We start from the raw sequence: 14253 nt of genomic DNA, 5'->3' as shown, positions 1-14253 counted from the left end.
TAAATGGAAGTTGGACTCTCATCTAGGCAATGCGCGCTGGAATGTGGAAATGGAGAAAATTGCTTATAAATTAAGAGGGAAATATGATACCTTCCTTAAAATTTGGCAACCATACCTGCGTTATATAGGCGCAAAGATATAGTGCGGTTTCTTGTGCTTTGTCACTCTGTCTGTTCCTGCCTACCCTCTCCTTGGGGTGGGGGGGGGGGGGGGAACAGGTTGAGTCATGAAAATTCAAAGACCTGGAGGACAGCGGTGGGGTCCCAACAAATCCTACGATTATGGTTTTTTCCTTTGAGTTTCTTATTAATTTTTTGTAAGAATTTTTTAACATGTAATTGTTTTGCTTTACCTTTTGGTCCTTATGTGCCTAATTTGTCATGAAGTTAAAGGGATACTGCTACGAGCCCAGAGGACCCCAAAACCCAGCAGCAATAGATATTCACCAAGACAAATAGTTACTTAAACAAAAGTTGCTTTTAATTATATTTAAACTTGAAAACAGAATCACACTTTAACTTATCACTATTGACTTAACTAACCTAACTTAACCCCCTTCTAATTATAAGCGCACGTGTATATATCATGTGTGTAAGTTCAGAAAAGTTCTTTGATTTGCAGTCCAATCTCACTTCTCATTCCTCCAAGTTCACAGGTGGCAGACAATTCTTATACTGTGCACAGAATTTAACATTTATAAAGTTCACCAGGCTTTGGTGCTTGAAAGGTAAATGGCTCCCGCTCAGGAAGATTCTTGTTGGTTTTCAGAGAGAGATTTGTTGTTCCAGGACATTCACAATTGATTCATTTTTAATCAGCGACTTCAGTGTCTTGCTGATGAAGCTTCCCCCCTCAGTGTTCTCCAGATGATAACCTCTTTCTTTCAGGTCACCACAGAATTCCTTTATGTTTCTCTTATTTCAAGTAAAACATTAGACAGCCAGTCCTCGCCTCTTGCAGGAACTACAAGGCCTTTGACCAGGCTGAACCAAGCACTCACAACCTGTCTTCCAAATGGGGCTTTCCACAAGCTTGGCAGCTTGTCCTGTTCTAGTCCCAGCTGCTGCTGCTGACTGTATCATGTAGACCTGATCTCTCTCTCTCTCTCACTCACTCACTCACTCACTCACTCACTCACTCACTCACTCACTCACTCACTCCTCACTCCTCACTCCTCACTCACTCACTCACTATTTGACTCTCTCTGCTTGCAAAACCACATGTCCCTCTTAGAACAGCAAGCTCTGACAAGTTCTTTCATGTGTTGTCCCAATTTTTCTTCAAATTCATATCTATTTTCTGTCACAATACTGTAAAATGCTACTGTAGAGCTTGTCGAAAGAACCAAAGACTTGTTGATCCAAACCAAGGCTTTTATTAGCAAAAGACAGGAGCTCTTCACAGGTGGCCGACCAGTCCCGAATGATCCAACCTGGCTAGGGACACAACCCTTTAAGGCCCAGACAATAGGCGTGGCTTAGCTCTCAGCCAATCGCTGTAAGCACAGTCTAGATACAGTAACTATATACACTATGTACATTGGTGATAGATCTCTACTATCACAGCTACTGGGGTAGGGATGAGGACTAATCTACTGTTGCTGTTTTCCTTTTTGGGGTAATTGTTTATTTAATTTTGTCTCTGGATGTAGTAATTGAAATGAGAGGGGGAGAATTGGGCTTGACAGTGAAGCTTGTATATAATTGGAAAATGTGTGTTTTTATTATTATGCATTTTCATGGATTGTTCACACTCTGAGTTTGAAAAATTATACATAAAATATTTTTTAAAAATTGGCTTTGGAACTTTGAACTTTTGAACACTGAACCTTTTGGTGGCCATCTTCGGTACAATGGGAGGGAATGATTCTTCTTTATCTCTGGTTCAGAGTCGTGCAATTTTACTTAAATGGAAGGATGTTGTCGCACCTACTCATGATCAATGGTTGCGTGACATCATGTCTTGTTTGAATATGGAAAATATTGTTATTCAATTAATAATTCAGATATAGGATTCCTGAAGTTATGGGGGGTCATTTATGACTCACTATCTTATTTTATAATTTTACTCCAATTGTCTGACTTATATCTTTTCCAAGTTCTTTATATTAATTTTTTAACCTTGGGTTTTCTTTTAATACCAGTCATATATAGTATTTGGCAACATGGTTAGGTAAAGAGTTTGAGTTTTTCTCCTTTACTATTGTCTTCTTTCCTTTCTTTTTACATATTTTTTTCTAAAAAAGGTATATACCATTTAGAATATGAATCATGGATATGATTTTCAATTTATGTATGTAAGTAATAGGCAGAATATTTTATTTAGTGTGTTTAACTGTCCATATCATCTTATTGAATTGTACCTTTTTGTTTGTATGTTTTTATTAAAACCAATAAAAATATTTTTAAAAGAAAAGATTGACCTTTGATCAGATCTTGGAAATTTTGAAATTAACACATTTGAAGTTTTGGAGAAAAGAATGATGGATGGATGGATAAAATAGAAGGAATGGTTTCTGATAGGTTGGAAACCAGGAGAGAGTAAATGACATTGATGGTACCAGGTGAAAGAGGGTGGTAAATATATGGTAATATATATGAGAAATATGAAATTAAATGTGAAATATTCAAAAACTAATTGGGAGTTGGGGGAATGGGGAAACCGAATGCAAACATTTGGAAATAAAATGATATTAGACTGAAAACATTGATTTATTATTTCAACAATTTCCACCAGAATATTTTGATATAGAACTCTTTCCTCAAGCCTCAAATGGCTAATTATGTGAAATTCACTATTGTGTTGAAGGCTGTTTTACTAAGTTGTAAGATGAAATGGGCGAGTTTCTATTGAGCTTTGTTTGAATAATGTAGAAGCCGAATCAGAGTGGAATGGAGAAGTAACATGCTGCATTACCGAATTTTCAGCATTATTACGAAGCAGCTCAATTTAAAATTCTTAGTGCATTAATGAATATGGACGACCCACCTAGTTGGGTAAAGATAGAAATGGCGGTTATTTTAGAAAAATTTCCTCATGAGTTTTTGTTTCGATGGAATAAAAATTTACTACGAACTTACGATGTGCCAATATTGAAACATTTATTGGTGCTTTATTATTTGGTAGAGTTATTAATGTATCATAAACCTCTGTAGCAGTCAAGGGTTTTGATAGTTTGCATTGTTCTTCCAAATCTAATTGAGGTAGCTCAGTATGTGACAAAAATTCATCTATTTCCTTTCGGATTGATATAATTGCTCATAAAATCTCCTAAAATTATCATTAATCTCTTGTGGTTTATATGAAATTTGGTTATTCTGCTTCCTTGTTACTACAATAGTTCTTGTGGCTTCCTCAGTTTTCAACTGCCAAGCCAAAATTTTGTGAGTTTTCTCTCCTAATTCATAATACCTTTGTTTTGTTCTTTTAATATTTTTTCCACTTGATATGTTTGTAATGTATCATATTTCAATTTTTTTTCCATATCATCTTGTTTCATTAAATCTTTCTCTAAAATTACTATATATTTTTCCAATTGTTCTATTTCCTGGCAGTGTTCTTTTTTAATTTGAAATAAGAGAAACATTAAGGAACTCTGTTTTGACCTGAAAGAAAGATGTTATCATCTGGAGAACCCTGAGGGGGCAAGTTTCGTCAGCAAGACACTGAAGTGGCTGATGGAAGTAAATCAGTTTTGTGTGTCCTGGAACAACAAAACTCTCTCTGAAAACCAACAAGAATCTTCCTGAGCGGTAACCATTTACCTTTCAAGCACCAAAGCCTGGTGAACTTTATAAATGTTAAATTCTGTGCACAGTATAAGAATTGTCTGCCACCTGTGAACTTGGAGGAATGAAAAGTGAGATTGGACTGTAAACCAAAGAACTTTTCTGAACTTACATATGCGCTTAGAATTAGAAGTGGGTTAAGTTGGGTTAGTTAAGTCAATAGTGACAAGTTAAAATGTGATTCTGTTTTCACGTTTAAAGATCATTAAAAACAACTTTTGTTTAATTCACCATTTGTCTTGGTGAATATCTATTGCTGCTGGGTTTTGGGGTTTCTCTGGGCTCGTAACAGTTGTTCATTGGTTTCTTGTTTTAGTTAATCAGTGCATGAAGGCTAATTCCATGGCTCTGGAATGGTATTGTTCATTTTTCACCAGTTTCCTTGAGAAGTTGGTGATTGGCCATCTCTAGTTAGTGTTGTGAAAGTTCTGCTTTTGGGTTGTTGTTTTTCAGATTTATAATCAGAAGGGAAGCAACTATGATAAATGCTTAAATTTTGTTTTGGGTAGCTTAATGATTGCTACTAATACCCTTGAATGTGTTCATAGAGATCACTAATTTGGTTGGTGGTGTTCATGAAATTCTGGCATTTTCTTGCTCTGTGCCTTGTAACTAGCAAACACTGCAACGATGCGGAGCTAATGATTGTGGTAATGGGGTTTTAAGAATCAAGATTGAATAGTACAGAACATGTAACTTTACATGAAACTGTCTTCTGCCTGCTATAAGGCAGTCAGAGTTTCTATTAGTGTCATCCGGCATCCCTGAAGCAAAGGAGAGTTGCTTCAGAATTACTTGGTGTCCATGGATTTACCTCCAGTGGTCTCCAGTGGTCCTGAAGCCTTTACAGCTGCACAGATTCCAGTTTGATCCATCTACAGCCTGAGCTCCAGATCCAATCCTCTGACATGATCAGGAAGCCTTAAGAGCCCTTTCATATTCATCATGCAGAACATCACTTTGAACATGGTTCCGATTCTGACCAAGTGTTCCTGAGATCTTATAGTAAGGAGATGAAATGCCAGTCTGTAAATTATTTTAATCCACCATGCAGCATTACTGTTCTCATGGGTTAGTTACACTTTATGTGATACATGTTGAGGAACTTTGGGGGACATCCGATGCGCTCTAGTATTTGCCAAAGCCCTTTCCTGCTCACGGTGTCGAAGGCTTTGGTGAGGTCAACAAAGGTGATGTAGAGTCCTTTGTTTTGTTCTCTGCATTTTTCTTGGAGCTGTCTGAGGGCAAAGACCATGTCAGTAGTTCCTCTGTTTACGCGAAAGCCGCACTGTGATTCTGGGAGAATATTCTCGGCGACACTAGGTATTATTCTATTTAGTAGAATCCTAGCGAAGATTTTGCCTGCAATGGAGAGCAACGTGATTCCCCTGTAGTTTGAGCAGTCTGATTTCTCGCCTTTGTTTTTGTACAGGGTGATGATGGTGGCATCACGAAGATCCTGAGGCAGTTTACCTTGGTCCCAACAAAGCTTGAAAAACTCATGCAGTTTGGCATGCAGAGTTTTGCCGCCAGCCTTCCAGACTTCTGGGGGGATTCCATCCATACCTGCTGCTTTGCCACTTTTCAGTTGTTCGATTGCCTTATATGTCTCATCCAGGGTGGGAACCTCATCCAGCTCTAGCCTTAGGGGCTGTTGAGGGAGCTGGAGCAGGGCGGAATCTTGGACTGAGCGGTTGGCACTGAAAAGAGATTGGAAGTGTTCTGACCATCGGTTGAGGATGGAGATCTTGTCGCTGAGGAGGACTTTGCCGTCTGAGCTGCGCAGCGGGCTTTGGACTTGGGGTGAGGGGCCGTACACAGCCTTTAGAGCCTCGTAGAAACCCCTGAAGTCACCAATGTCCGCGCTGAGCTGGGTTCGTTTGGCGAGGCTAGTCCACCACTCATTTTGGATCTCCCGGAGTTTGCGCTGAAGATGGCTGCATGCGCGACGGAAGGCTTGTTTCTTCTCTGGACAGGACGGCTTTGTAAGGTGAGCCTGGTGGGCAGCTCGCTTCTTTGCCAGCAGCTCCTGGATTTCCTGGCTGTTTTCGTCAAACCAGTCCTTGTTTTTCCTGGAGGAGAAGCCCAGTGCCTCTTCAGTGGATTGCAGTATGGTTCCTCAACATGATTATCCAACTGCACGAAAACCAACAAGGTCGGGTCAGATACAGCAATGAGCTCTCTGAACCCTTCTCCATTAACAATGGCGTGAAGCAAGGCTGTGTTCTGGCACCAACCCTCTTTTCAATCTTCTTCAGCATGATGCTGAACCAAGCCATGAAAGACCCCAACAATGAAGACGCTGTTTACATCCGGTACCGCACGGATGGCAGTCTCTTCAATCTGAGGCGCCTGCAAGCTCACACCAAGACACAAGAGAAACTTGTCCGTGAACTACTCTTTGCAGACGATGCCGCTTTAGTTGCCCATTCAGAGCCAGCTCTTCAGCGCTTGACGTCCTGCTTTGCGGAAACTGCCAAAATGTTTGGCCTGGAAGTCAGCCTGAAGAAAACTGAGGTCCTCCATCAGCCAGCTCCCCACCATGATTACCAGCCCCCCCACATCTCCATCGGGCACACAAAACTCAAAACGGTCAACCAGTTTACCTATCTCGGCTGCACCATTTCATCAGATGCAAGGATCGGCAATGAGATAGACAACAGACTCGCCAAGGCAAATAGCGCCTTTGGAAGACTACACAAAAGAGACTGGAAAAACAACCAACTGAAAAACCTCACAAAGATAAGCGTATACAGAGCCGTTGTCATACCCACACTCCTGTTCGGCTCCAAATCATGGGTCCTCTACCGGCACCACCTACGGCTCCTAGAACGCTTCCATCCTCAACATCCATTGGAGCGCTTATATCCCTAACGTCGAAGTACTCGAGATGGCAGAGGTCGACAGCATCGAGTCCACGCTGCTGAAGATCCAGCTGCGCTGGATGGGTCACGTCTCCAGAATGGAGGACCATCGCCTTCCCAAGATCCTGTTATATGGCGAGCTCTCCACTGGCCACCGTGACAGAGGTGCACCAAAGAAAAGGTACAAGGACTGCCTAAAGAAATCTCTTGGTGCCTGCCACATTGACCACCGCCAGTGGGCTGATATCGCCTCAAACCGTGCATCTTGGCGCCTCACAGTTTGGCGGGCAGCAACCTCCTTTGAAGAAGACCGCAGAGCCTATCTCACTGACAAAAGGCAAAGGAGGAAAAACCCAACACCCAACCCCAACCAACCAATTTTCCCCTGCAACCGCTGCAATCGTGTCTGCCTGTCCCGCATCGGACTTGTCAGCCACAAACGAGCCTGCAGCTAACGTGGACTTTTTACCCCCTCCATAAATCTTCGTCTGCGAAGCCAAGCCAAAGAAGAAGAAGAAAAGAAGATGTGATACAAGATTTGGATTTGGTACTGAGGGTAGTCATCTTTTGTTTAAAGCCAATGAAATTGTCAGTTTGTGATTCTGAAGAAACTGGTGGTTCCAAATCAGAAGTATTTTGCAGCACTGAATGAAACCAGTTTAGTCTTGTTTTAAGTGCCTGATCCAGTGTGGAATATTTTTAAACTCTATTAAGAGACATCTTGTGCTCTCAATTAGTTTGTTTGCAGACAGCCATGAAAGAGTCCTTGCAGCTTAATGGAATTTTGCATTTCTGTCTTGTTTGCTTTGCAATGAGGCTGTTGCATTCTGCCTGACTGTGTGATATTTTGTCTTGCCGATCTGTGGCTCTGCACTGATATTCTTTGAATCATCAGTCCATGTCCAAGATGCTAGGACGTTGGGGCAGTGAGTACATGTGGAATGAAACCCACGGGTCAGTATTGAACCCACTCCATCCTACTGTATGTACATAGAAAGAAGTGTACATTTTAACTGGTACCTGTGGGATCAAGGATGAGCCTCGGAGTCTCGATTAGTCTCGCAGCATTACGTTTCTCAGTCTTTGTGCTTGCGGCCAGTTCCTGAACTATATGTCCTTATTGGACTCATTTCAGTTGTTTTATATGACTAACTGGTAATAGATAAAACAATGGTTTTTATAATAGATAAACCTCATGCAATAGGTAGATACAGCTGGTAGAGTAAGAATTGATGAAGGATATAATATGTTTATAGACCATTTTACCTCAAAGCACTGTTTCTATTCTGAACATTTTGTGTAATTGAACTTTGAGGTTACGTGCCCCTATTGTGTATAGGAAATGGGAATATCAGGTTTACTTTTGTTTACTGATTTTTGCATTTAAGCTATAAATTCCTCATCAGTGCAATGTTATTTGGCAGAGTTGAACATCACAAAGTTTATGCTTGCCAGATGGACAATTATTTACTTGGACAAAATGATAAATAATTTATTTTTTCTTGCAAATGGATTTTTTTTTTTTTTGCTTTCGTTTTCTAGTTCAGTACAATAAAGCCTCTGGTATCCGGGACCTAAGGGGATTGGGTAGATGCCAAATAAGTGAATTTTCAGGTTGCTTGCGATTGCACATGTTGAGTGGATTGGTGAAAGAGCTGCTAGGGGTAGTTTTTTCATTTCATTTTTACAAAACTTTATTTTTAATAATACATAAAATAAAATTTTATAAAAATTACCCTAAAATACAATTGATCAATTTTAATCCTCCTCCCCCTCCCTCTCCCCATCCCCTCCCATAATCCCCCGATACAAATTATATATATATATATATATATATATATATATAATGTCTATCTAAGGAGTAAAAAAAAATTTATACAAAAGTTATAAGTACTGCTGTGGTGAGTGTTATATCTTTAATAGCAATAATAAAAAGAATCTTAAAAAAATATAAAACAAACTAATTAAGCTATATCTAACCCCATACATTTCAAATAAGGAGTTCACATTTTAGTAAAAAAAGTATAATTATTATGCAAATTATATGTTTTTTTTCTAAATGAATACAAGATCTTAATTCAGAATGTCATCTCTGAATATTCAATTCCACATCATTCTTCCAAGTAACTGCAATACATTTCCGGGCTACTGCCAATGCTAAGCCAGTTGAAATTTCTCAAGTTTTAAACTAATTGTTAAATTCATAAAATACCCCAATAAAAAGAATAATGGATCCAAAGTCAATTTAATTTTAAATAAACCTTCCAGAAATGCCATAATCTTCTGCCAAAAAGGTTTAACCTTTTCACATGACCACACTGAATGTAAAAAAAAAAGTACCAATTTGCTTGCCATAACAAAAACATGAATCTGATGTATTAAATCCATATCTTTTTAACTTCTCAGGAGTCAAATATAATTGGTGTAAAAAGTTATAATTTACTAAATTATATCTCACATTAATTAATTTAGTTATACTATCTTCGCATATAGTCATCAATTCTGCTGAAGATAACAATATTGATAAATCCTCTTCCCATTTATTTTTTGTTATATAAATCTAACTTAATAATTTTTCTTGTATTAAAGCATTCATTTCTGAAATAAACCTTTTCTCGATCCACCCTCAATTAAACTTACAAAACTAGATTTGTTTGGCAAACTCAATTCCTGACCAAAATTATCTAAAAATAACACTCATACTTGCTCATATGCAAACAAAGAATTAGATAATATTCCAATTTTTCTTGAAGTCGAGAAAAAGAAAGGAGCTGGCACAATTACAAGGTAGAATTACTCAGGTTGATAATAAAAGTAGGATTATGTCTGACCATTCTTTATTATTAATTTATTTTCTTAGTCTTGAAATGGTGCAGATTCCTTACCGTTGGAGATTTAATACAATGTTATTAAAACAACCAGAGTTTATTAAATATATTAGGGAACATATAAAGATATTTTTACAAATTAATGAAAGTAAGTAAATTTAATTAAGTAAATTTATTTTGTGGGGTGCCTTAAAGGCTTACTTAAGAGGGCAGATTATTAGTTATTCTAAAATTAAAAAACAATATACTACTGAAACTAATAATCTGGAAAAAGGAGATTGAAACTTTAGAAAAGAAATTACAGTGGAATTCGACTGAAGATGAAAAAGCTCAATTAATGACATTGAAATTGTGATATACTTTACAAACATAAGTATGAGAAATTAATACAGAGATCAAAACAATGTTATTATGAATTGGGGCAACGTGCACATAAGGTATTAGCTTGCAATTGAAGACAGAGCAGATATCGAGGACAATAAATCCAATAAGGAAAAAGTCTATAGTCACCTATAAACCTCAAGAAATCAATGAAGAATTTCATCTATTTTATCAAGAATTAAATACCTCTGGAGGAGTTTGAGAGGATAACCAGATTGTCTTTTTTGACCAATTTAGATTTAACATCTTTAAGGAAAAAGAAATACAGGAATTAGATGTTTTTTTTAAACTGATTTGGAGGCTAAGGAAGTTTTACAAACTATGCTAGATGGAAAATCTCCAGGAGAGGATGGGTTTACTCTAGATTTTTATAAAGAATTTCATGATTTATTATTGCCAGTATTTATGGAGGTATTAAAGCAAACAATAGAAAAGGGTGAATTTCCTAAGAAGGATAGAGACCCTTTGAAAGTGGCTTCATATAGACCAATCTCTTTATTGAATGTTGATTATAAATTTGTAGCAAAGATGTTATCTAATAGACTTGTGAAGTATTTACCACAGTTAATTCATGTTGATCAAGCAAGATTTATTAGGAATTGTTATTCTGCAGATAATATTGTTCAATTAATTACACCAATTAATGCATCTAAAGAACAACCCAATCAACCAATGATAGTAGCACTAGATGCTGAAAAAGCTTTTGATAGTGTAGAATGGAATTTTTGATTTAAAATGTTGGAAAGATTCAAATTTGGACTACTCTTTACTGGTTGGGTGAAAGGCTTATATAAAAATCCATCAGCTAGGGTGATAACTAATGGACAAATTTCGTCTTCATTTAATTTGACTAGGTCAATGAGGCAAGGTTGTCCATTGTCACCAGCCTTATTTACTTTGGTCATTAAGCCATTGGCACAGGCTATTAGGATAATATTATACAGGGAATTAAAATTGGTAAGGAAGAATATAAGATTAATTTGTTTGCTGATGATGTGTTTATTTAACACATCCTAAAGAATCATTGGAAAGACTACAAGTTTGTTTGGAACAGTATGGCGAAATGTCAGGATATAAAGTAAATTGGGATAAGAGTGAAATATTTCTGATTTCAAACGAGGATTATTCAGAGTGTAACCAGATTACTTGGTTTTGATGGACTAATAAAATTAAATATTTAGGAGTAATGGTTGATGTTGACTACCAAAATTTATATAAATTATATACCTTTATTAAATAAAATCAAATCTGATTTGAAAAAATTGAAAGATTTACCATTAACTTTGATAGGATGAGAAAATTGTGTTAAAATGTATATTTTTCACCTATTCAATATCTTTTTCAGTCTATTCCTTGTGTACTTCCAAAAGTGTTTTTTTAAAGACTTAAATGCAGCTGTGCAATTATTTTTATGGAAAGGTAAATGAGCTAGAGTGTCTTTACAAAAATTGACATGGATGTATGCATTAGGTAGACTTCAATTACTGCATTTTCATAATTATTATGAGGCTGCCCAATTGAAGTTTATTAATAGAATGTTTGATATAGATCAACCTCAGATTTGGGCTATTTAAGCTAACAAAAGTTACTGAATTTTCTATGAATCAATTTATTTATAGATAGGACCCTTCTCTTCTATAAAATTATTTTCCATGATTTTTTTTTGCCAGTTGCTTGAATTCCAGACAACAGGGATTTTACTGTCATGCTGTTTCCAAGAAATGTTGATTCTATTTTGAAGTTGATCTTATTTTAATTGTCTAGATTTGTAGTTCCAAAAGCATCAGGTTCTCCTGCGACCACAGGAAAATAATCATCAGGAGCTATGCAAATATTAGTTTTTTTTTGTATTAGATGCCCATGGCTTTGGGTGATTTGCTAATTTGTGTCCTTTCTCCCTGCAGCGCGAAATTGGCCTCGCTCTTTGGCATGGATCAGGCTGCCACAGGACAAGGAAATGAGTCTTTCCAATACATTGCCCCCAAGCAGCCAAAGAAAGGGGCACAAGCTCCAGGTAGAAAAATTGGATTAGAGAAGTGTAAGATTTTAAAATTATTTGTAATGCAAATGAACATGGTAAGAAAAATCTTCAGTTATGTAACAGGTGCATAAAATATATCACCTGCACATTTCATACATGCGCAGTCGCAACATTATAAGATGGTAGGTGTATGTTTGTGCATCTTCTGTGATGAAAATATTTGTTTGATTCAGCATTTGTATCAAGATCTAAATCTGGAAAGGTCCCCTGTTGCTTAACAAAAATACAGTCTTGGACTATGATATTTCCATTCCATAAAGCTTCAGTTCTGCAGTAAGTTGTTATTTTCCATTGAACTATCTGTTGTGAATCACAGAAAATCTCTCTCAGGAGGACGTATTTCTTCCCACAAGCTGAAAACTTCTAGCTTTATATTTTTGATGAAAAGTTTCTTCATTTTCATGTTTTATGATCCAAAGAGTACAATTGATTTTGATATTTTCCTGTAGTGCATTGTTATGAAACCGTGCACATAACGAGTCTATTTGGTACATCTGGTCAATAATTCCCAGGATTCTCCTTATTACCTTTTTTAAACAAGGGGACCACATTTGCCTTTTTGCAATCCTCTAGCACCTCCCCTGTGGCCAAGGAGACTCAAAGATCATTGCCAGAGCCCCCAGCATTCTCTTCCCTCCCTTCCCATAGTAATCTGGGGTATATCTCATCTGGTCCTGGGGATTACCAATCTGAATGTTTTTGAGAAGATCCAGCATTACTTCTTTGTTAATCTTAACATGCTCCAGCACATAAGCTTGTTTGATTCTGACCTCACCTTGATCAAGGTCTTTTTCTCTGGTGAATACTGAAGCAGAATATTAATTTAGGATCTCCATAACCTCCAGGCACATGTTGCCTACTTTATCCTTAAGTGATCTTACCTTCACTTTCATCAACCTTCTGTTCTTCATGTATGTATTGAATGCATTAGTGTTTTCTTTAACGCTACTTGCAAAGGCCTTCTCATGCCTCCTTCCAGCTCTCCTAAATCCTTTCCTGGCTGTCATATAATTCTCCAGAGTCCTTCCTCTTTTTTGCTTCCTACATATATATGCTTTCTTCTTCCTTTTAACTAGCTGCCGCATTTGTTTTGGCAACCATGATTTCTTTTCCTATCTGTCTCTGTGGGACTAACCTATTCAGAACTCTGCGCAAGTTGTCCCTTAACATTCTCCATATAACTTCTTTGCTTTCTCCCGAGAACACCTGTTCCTAATTTACTTTCCCTAGTTCCTTCTCCGTTCCTTCATAATTAACCCTTTGCCATTTTGTTTGCTTTTATCCTTGTCCATAGCTATGCTAAAGCTCAGGGAGTTATGGTCTCAATGACTGAAATGCTCCCCCACTGAGAGGACTGCTACCTGGTCAGTTTCTTTAGCAGCCTCTTCTCTAGTCGGCTGGTCGACATACTGTGACAGGAATCTTTCTTGGACGTATCTGACAAATTCTGCCCCATCTAGCTTTCTTGAGGTAAGGATGTGCCAGTCAATATTTGGGAAGTTGAAGTCTCCCATAACAAAAACCCTGTAATTTCAGAACCATTCCAAAATCTGCCAACTTATCTACTCCTGAATGTAGTCAGAGGGTTTGAAATGTGTCTGGTTCAATGCATTGATTCTTTGCAACTTCAAAAGATAGATGGCGACTCCATCTTGGGAACATGTTTTTATTGCTACAGGTGATTTCTTGCTCTCTGCACATCGAGCAACGATTTCTGTAATACTATTTCTGCAAACAAAATAGAACGAGGTATCTCTATCTACTTTCGGTGGTTTGGGGACTTCCATTCTCTATTCTTCCAAATGTAGCCATTAGGAATTGATTGTTATTTTAAACACTATAATTGAATTAAAGCTTATAGTTTAAAGCCTCTTTTCATTCTGTCTTGGGACCTTAAAATGAGTTTATCTTTTCTGAACTATTTCCAAGGCTGCAAAAATCCCTTGCCAAAACTGGATGTGTCTTTTCTAACTGCCTGTCGAAAGCATTAATTAGCATCTTGTGTTTAATTACCTTGTCATATTTTGACCTAGTTTTAATATAATCCGATTAGGCCAGGCAGCATCCATGGGTCGTAATGACAGTCAACATTTTAGGTTAGAACCCTTTTTTTTGACACTAAGATAAAAAGGATATGATATATATGGTTGGGGGGTGAGGTAGGAAGCTAACACTATTCCCTCTAAGCTGCGTAGTGTGCACGTGTTTTGCAATCAGCTCACAAATGAAATTAATTTGCGCTTAAAAGGTTAGTGACCTAAAATAATGTAGTAAATAATTATACTTGGTGAAAATAATCTTTTAGCTAACTGTTTCTGTTAACTAGTTGGTCAGTTTTTCAAATACCACAT

General features: G+C 37.4%; 1 protein-coding gene across 8 annotated transcripts in view; it reads left to right on the top strand.

Moving 5' to 3' along the window:
• Nucleotides 1–14253, top strand: part of fkbp15a (FKBP prolyl isomerase family member 15a) — a 183847-nt gene that overhangs the window by 24864 nt on the left and 144730 nt on the right. For all 8 annotated transcript variants that reach the window (XM_069933733.1, XM_069933701.1, XM_069933715.1 and 5 more), the window contains one exon: nt 11766–11875. In XM_069933733.1, the coding sequence (XP_069789834.1) occupies nt 11819–11875 (57 nt within the window). In that variant the 5' untranslated portion in view covers nt 11766–11818. The remainder of the gene's footprint in view (nt 1–11765; nt 11876–14253) is intronic.

This window comes from Narcine bancroftii, chromosome 1, assembly GCF_036971445.1.
Source record: "Narcine bancroftii isolate sNarBan1 chromosome 1, sNarBan1.hap1, whole genome shotgun sequence".
NCBI lineage: Eukaryota > Metazoa > Chordata > Chondrichthyes > Torpediniformes > Narcinidae > Narcine > Narcine bancroftii.
This window is presented reverse-complemented; position numbering and strand designations above follow the sequence as displayed.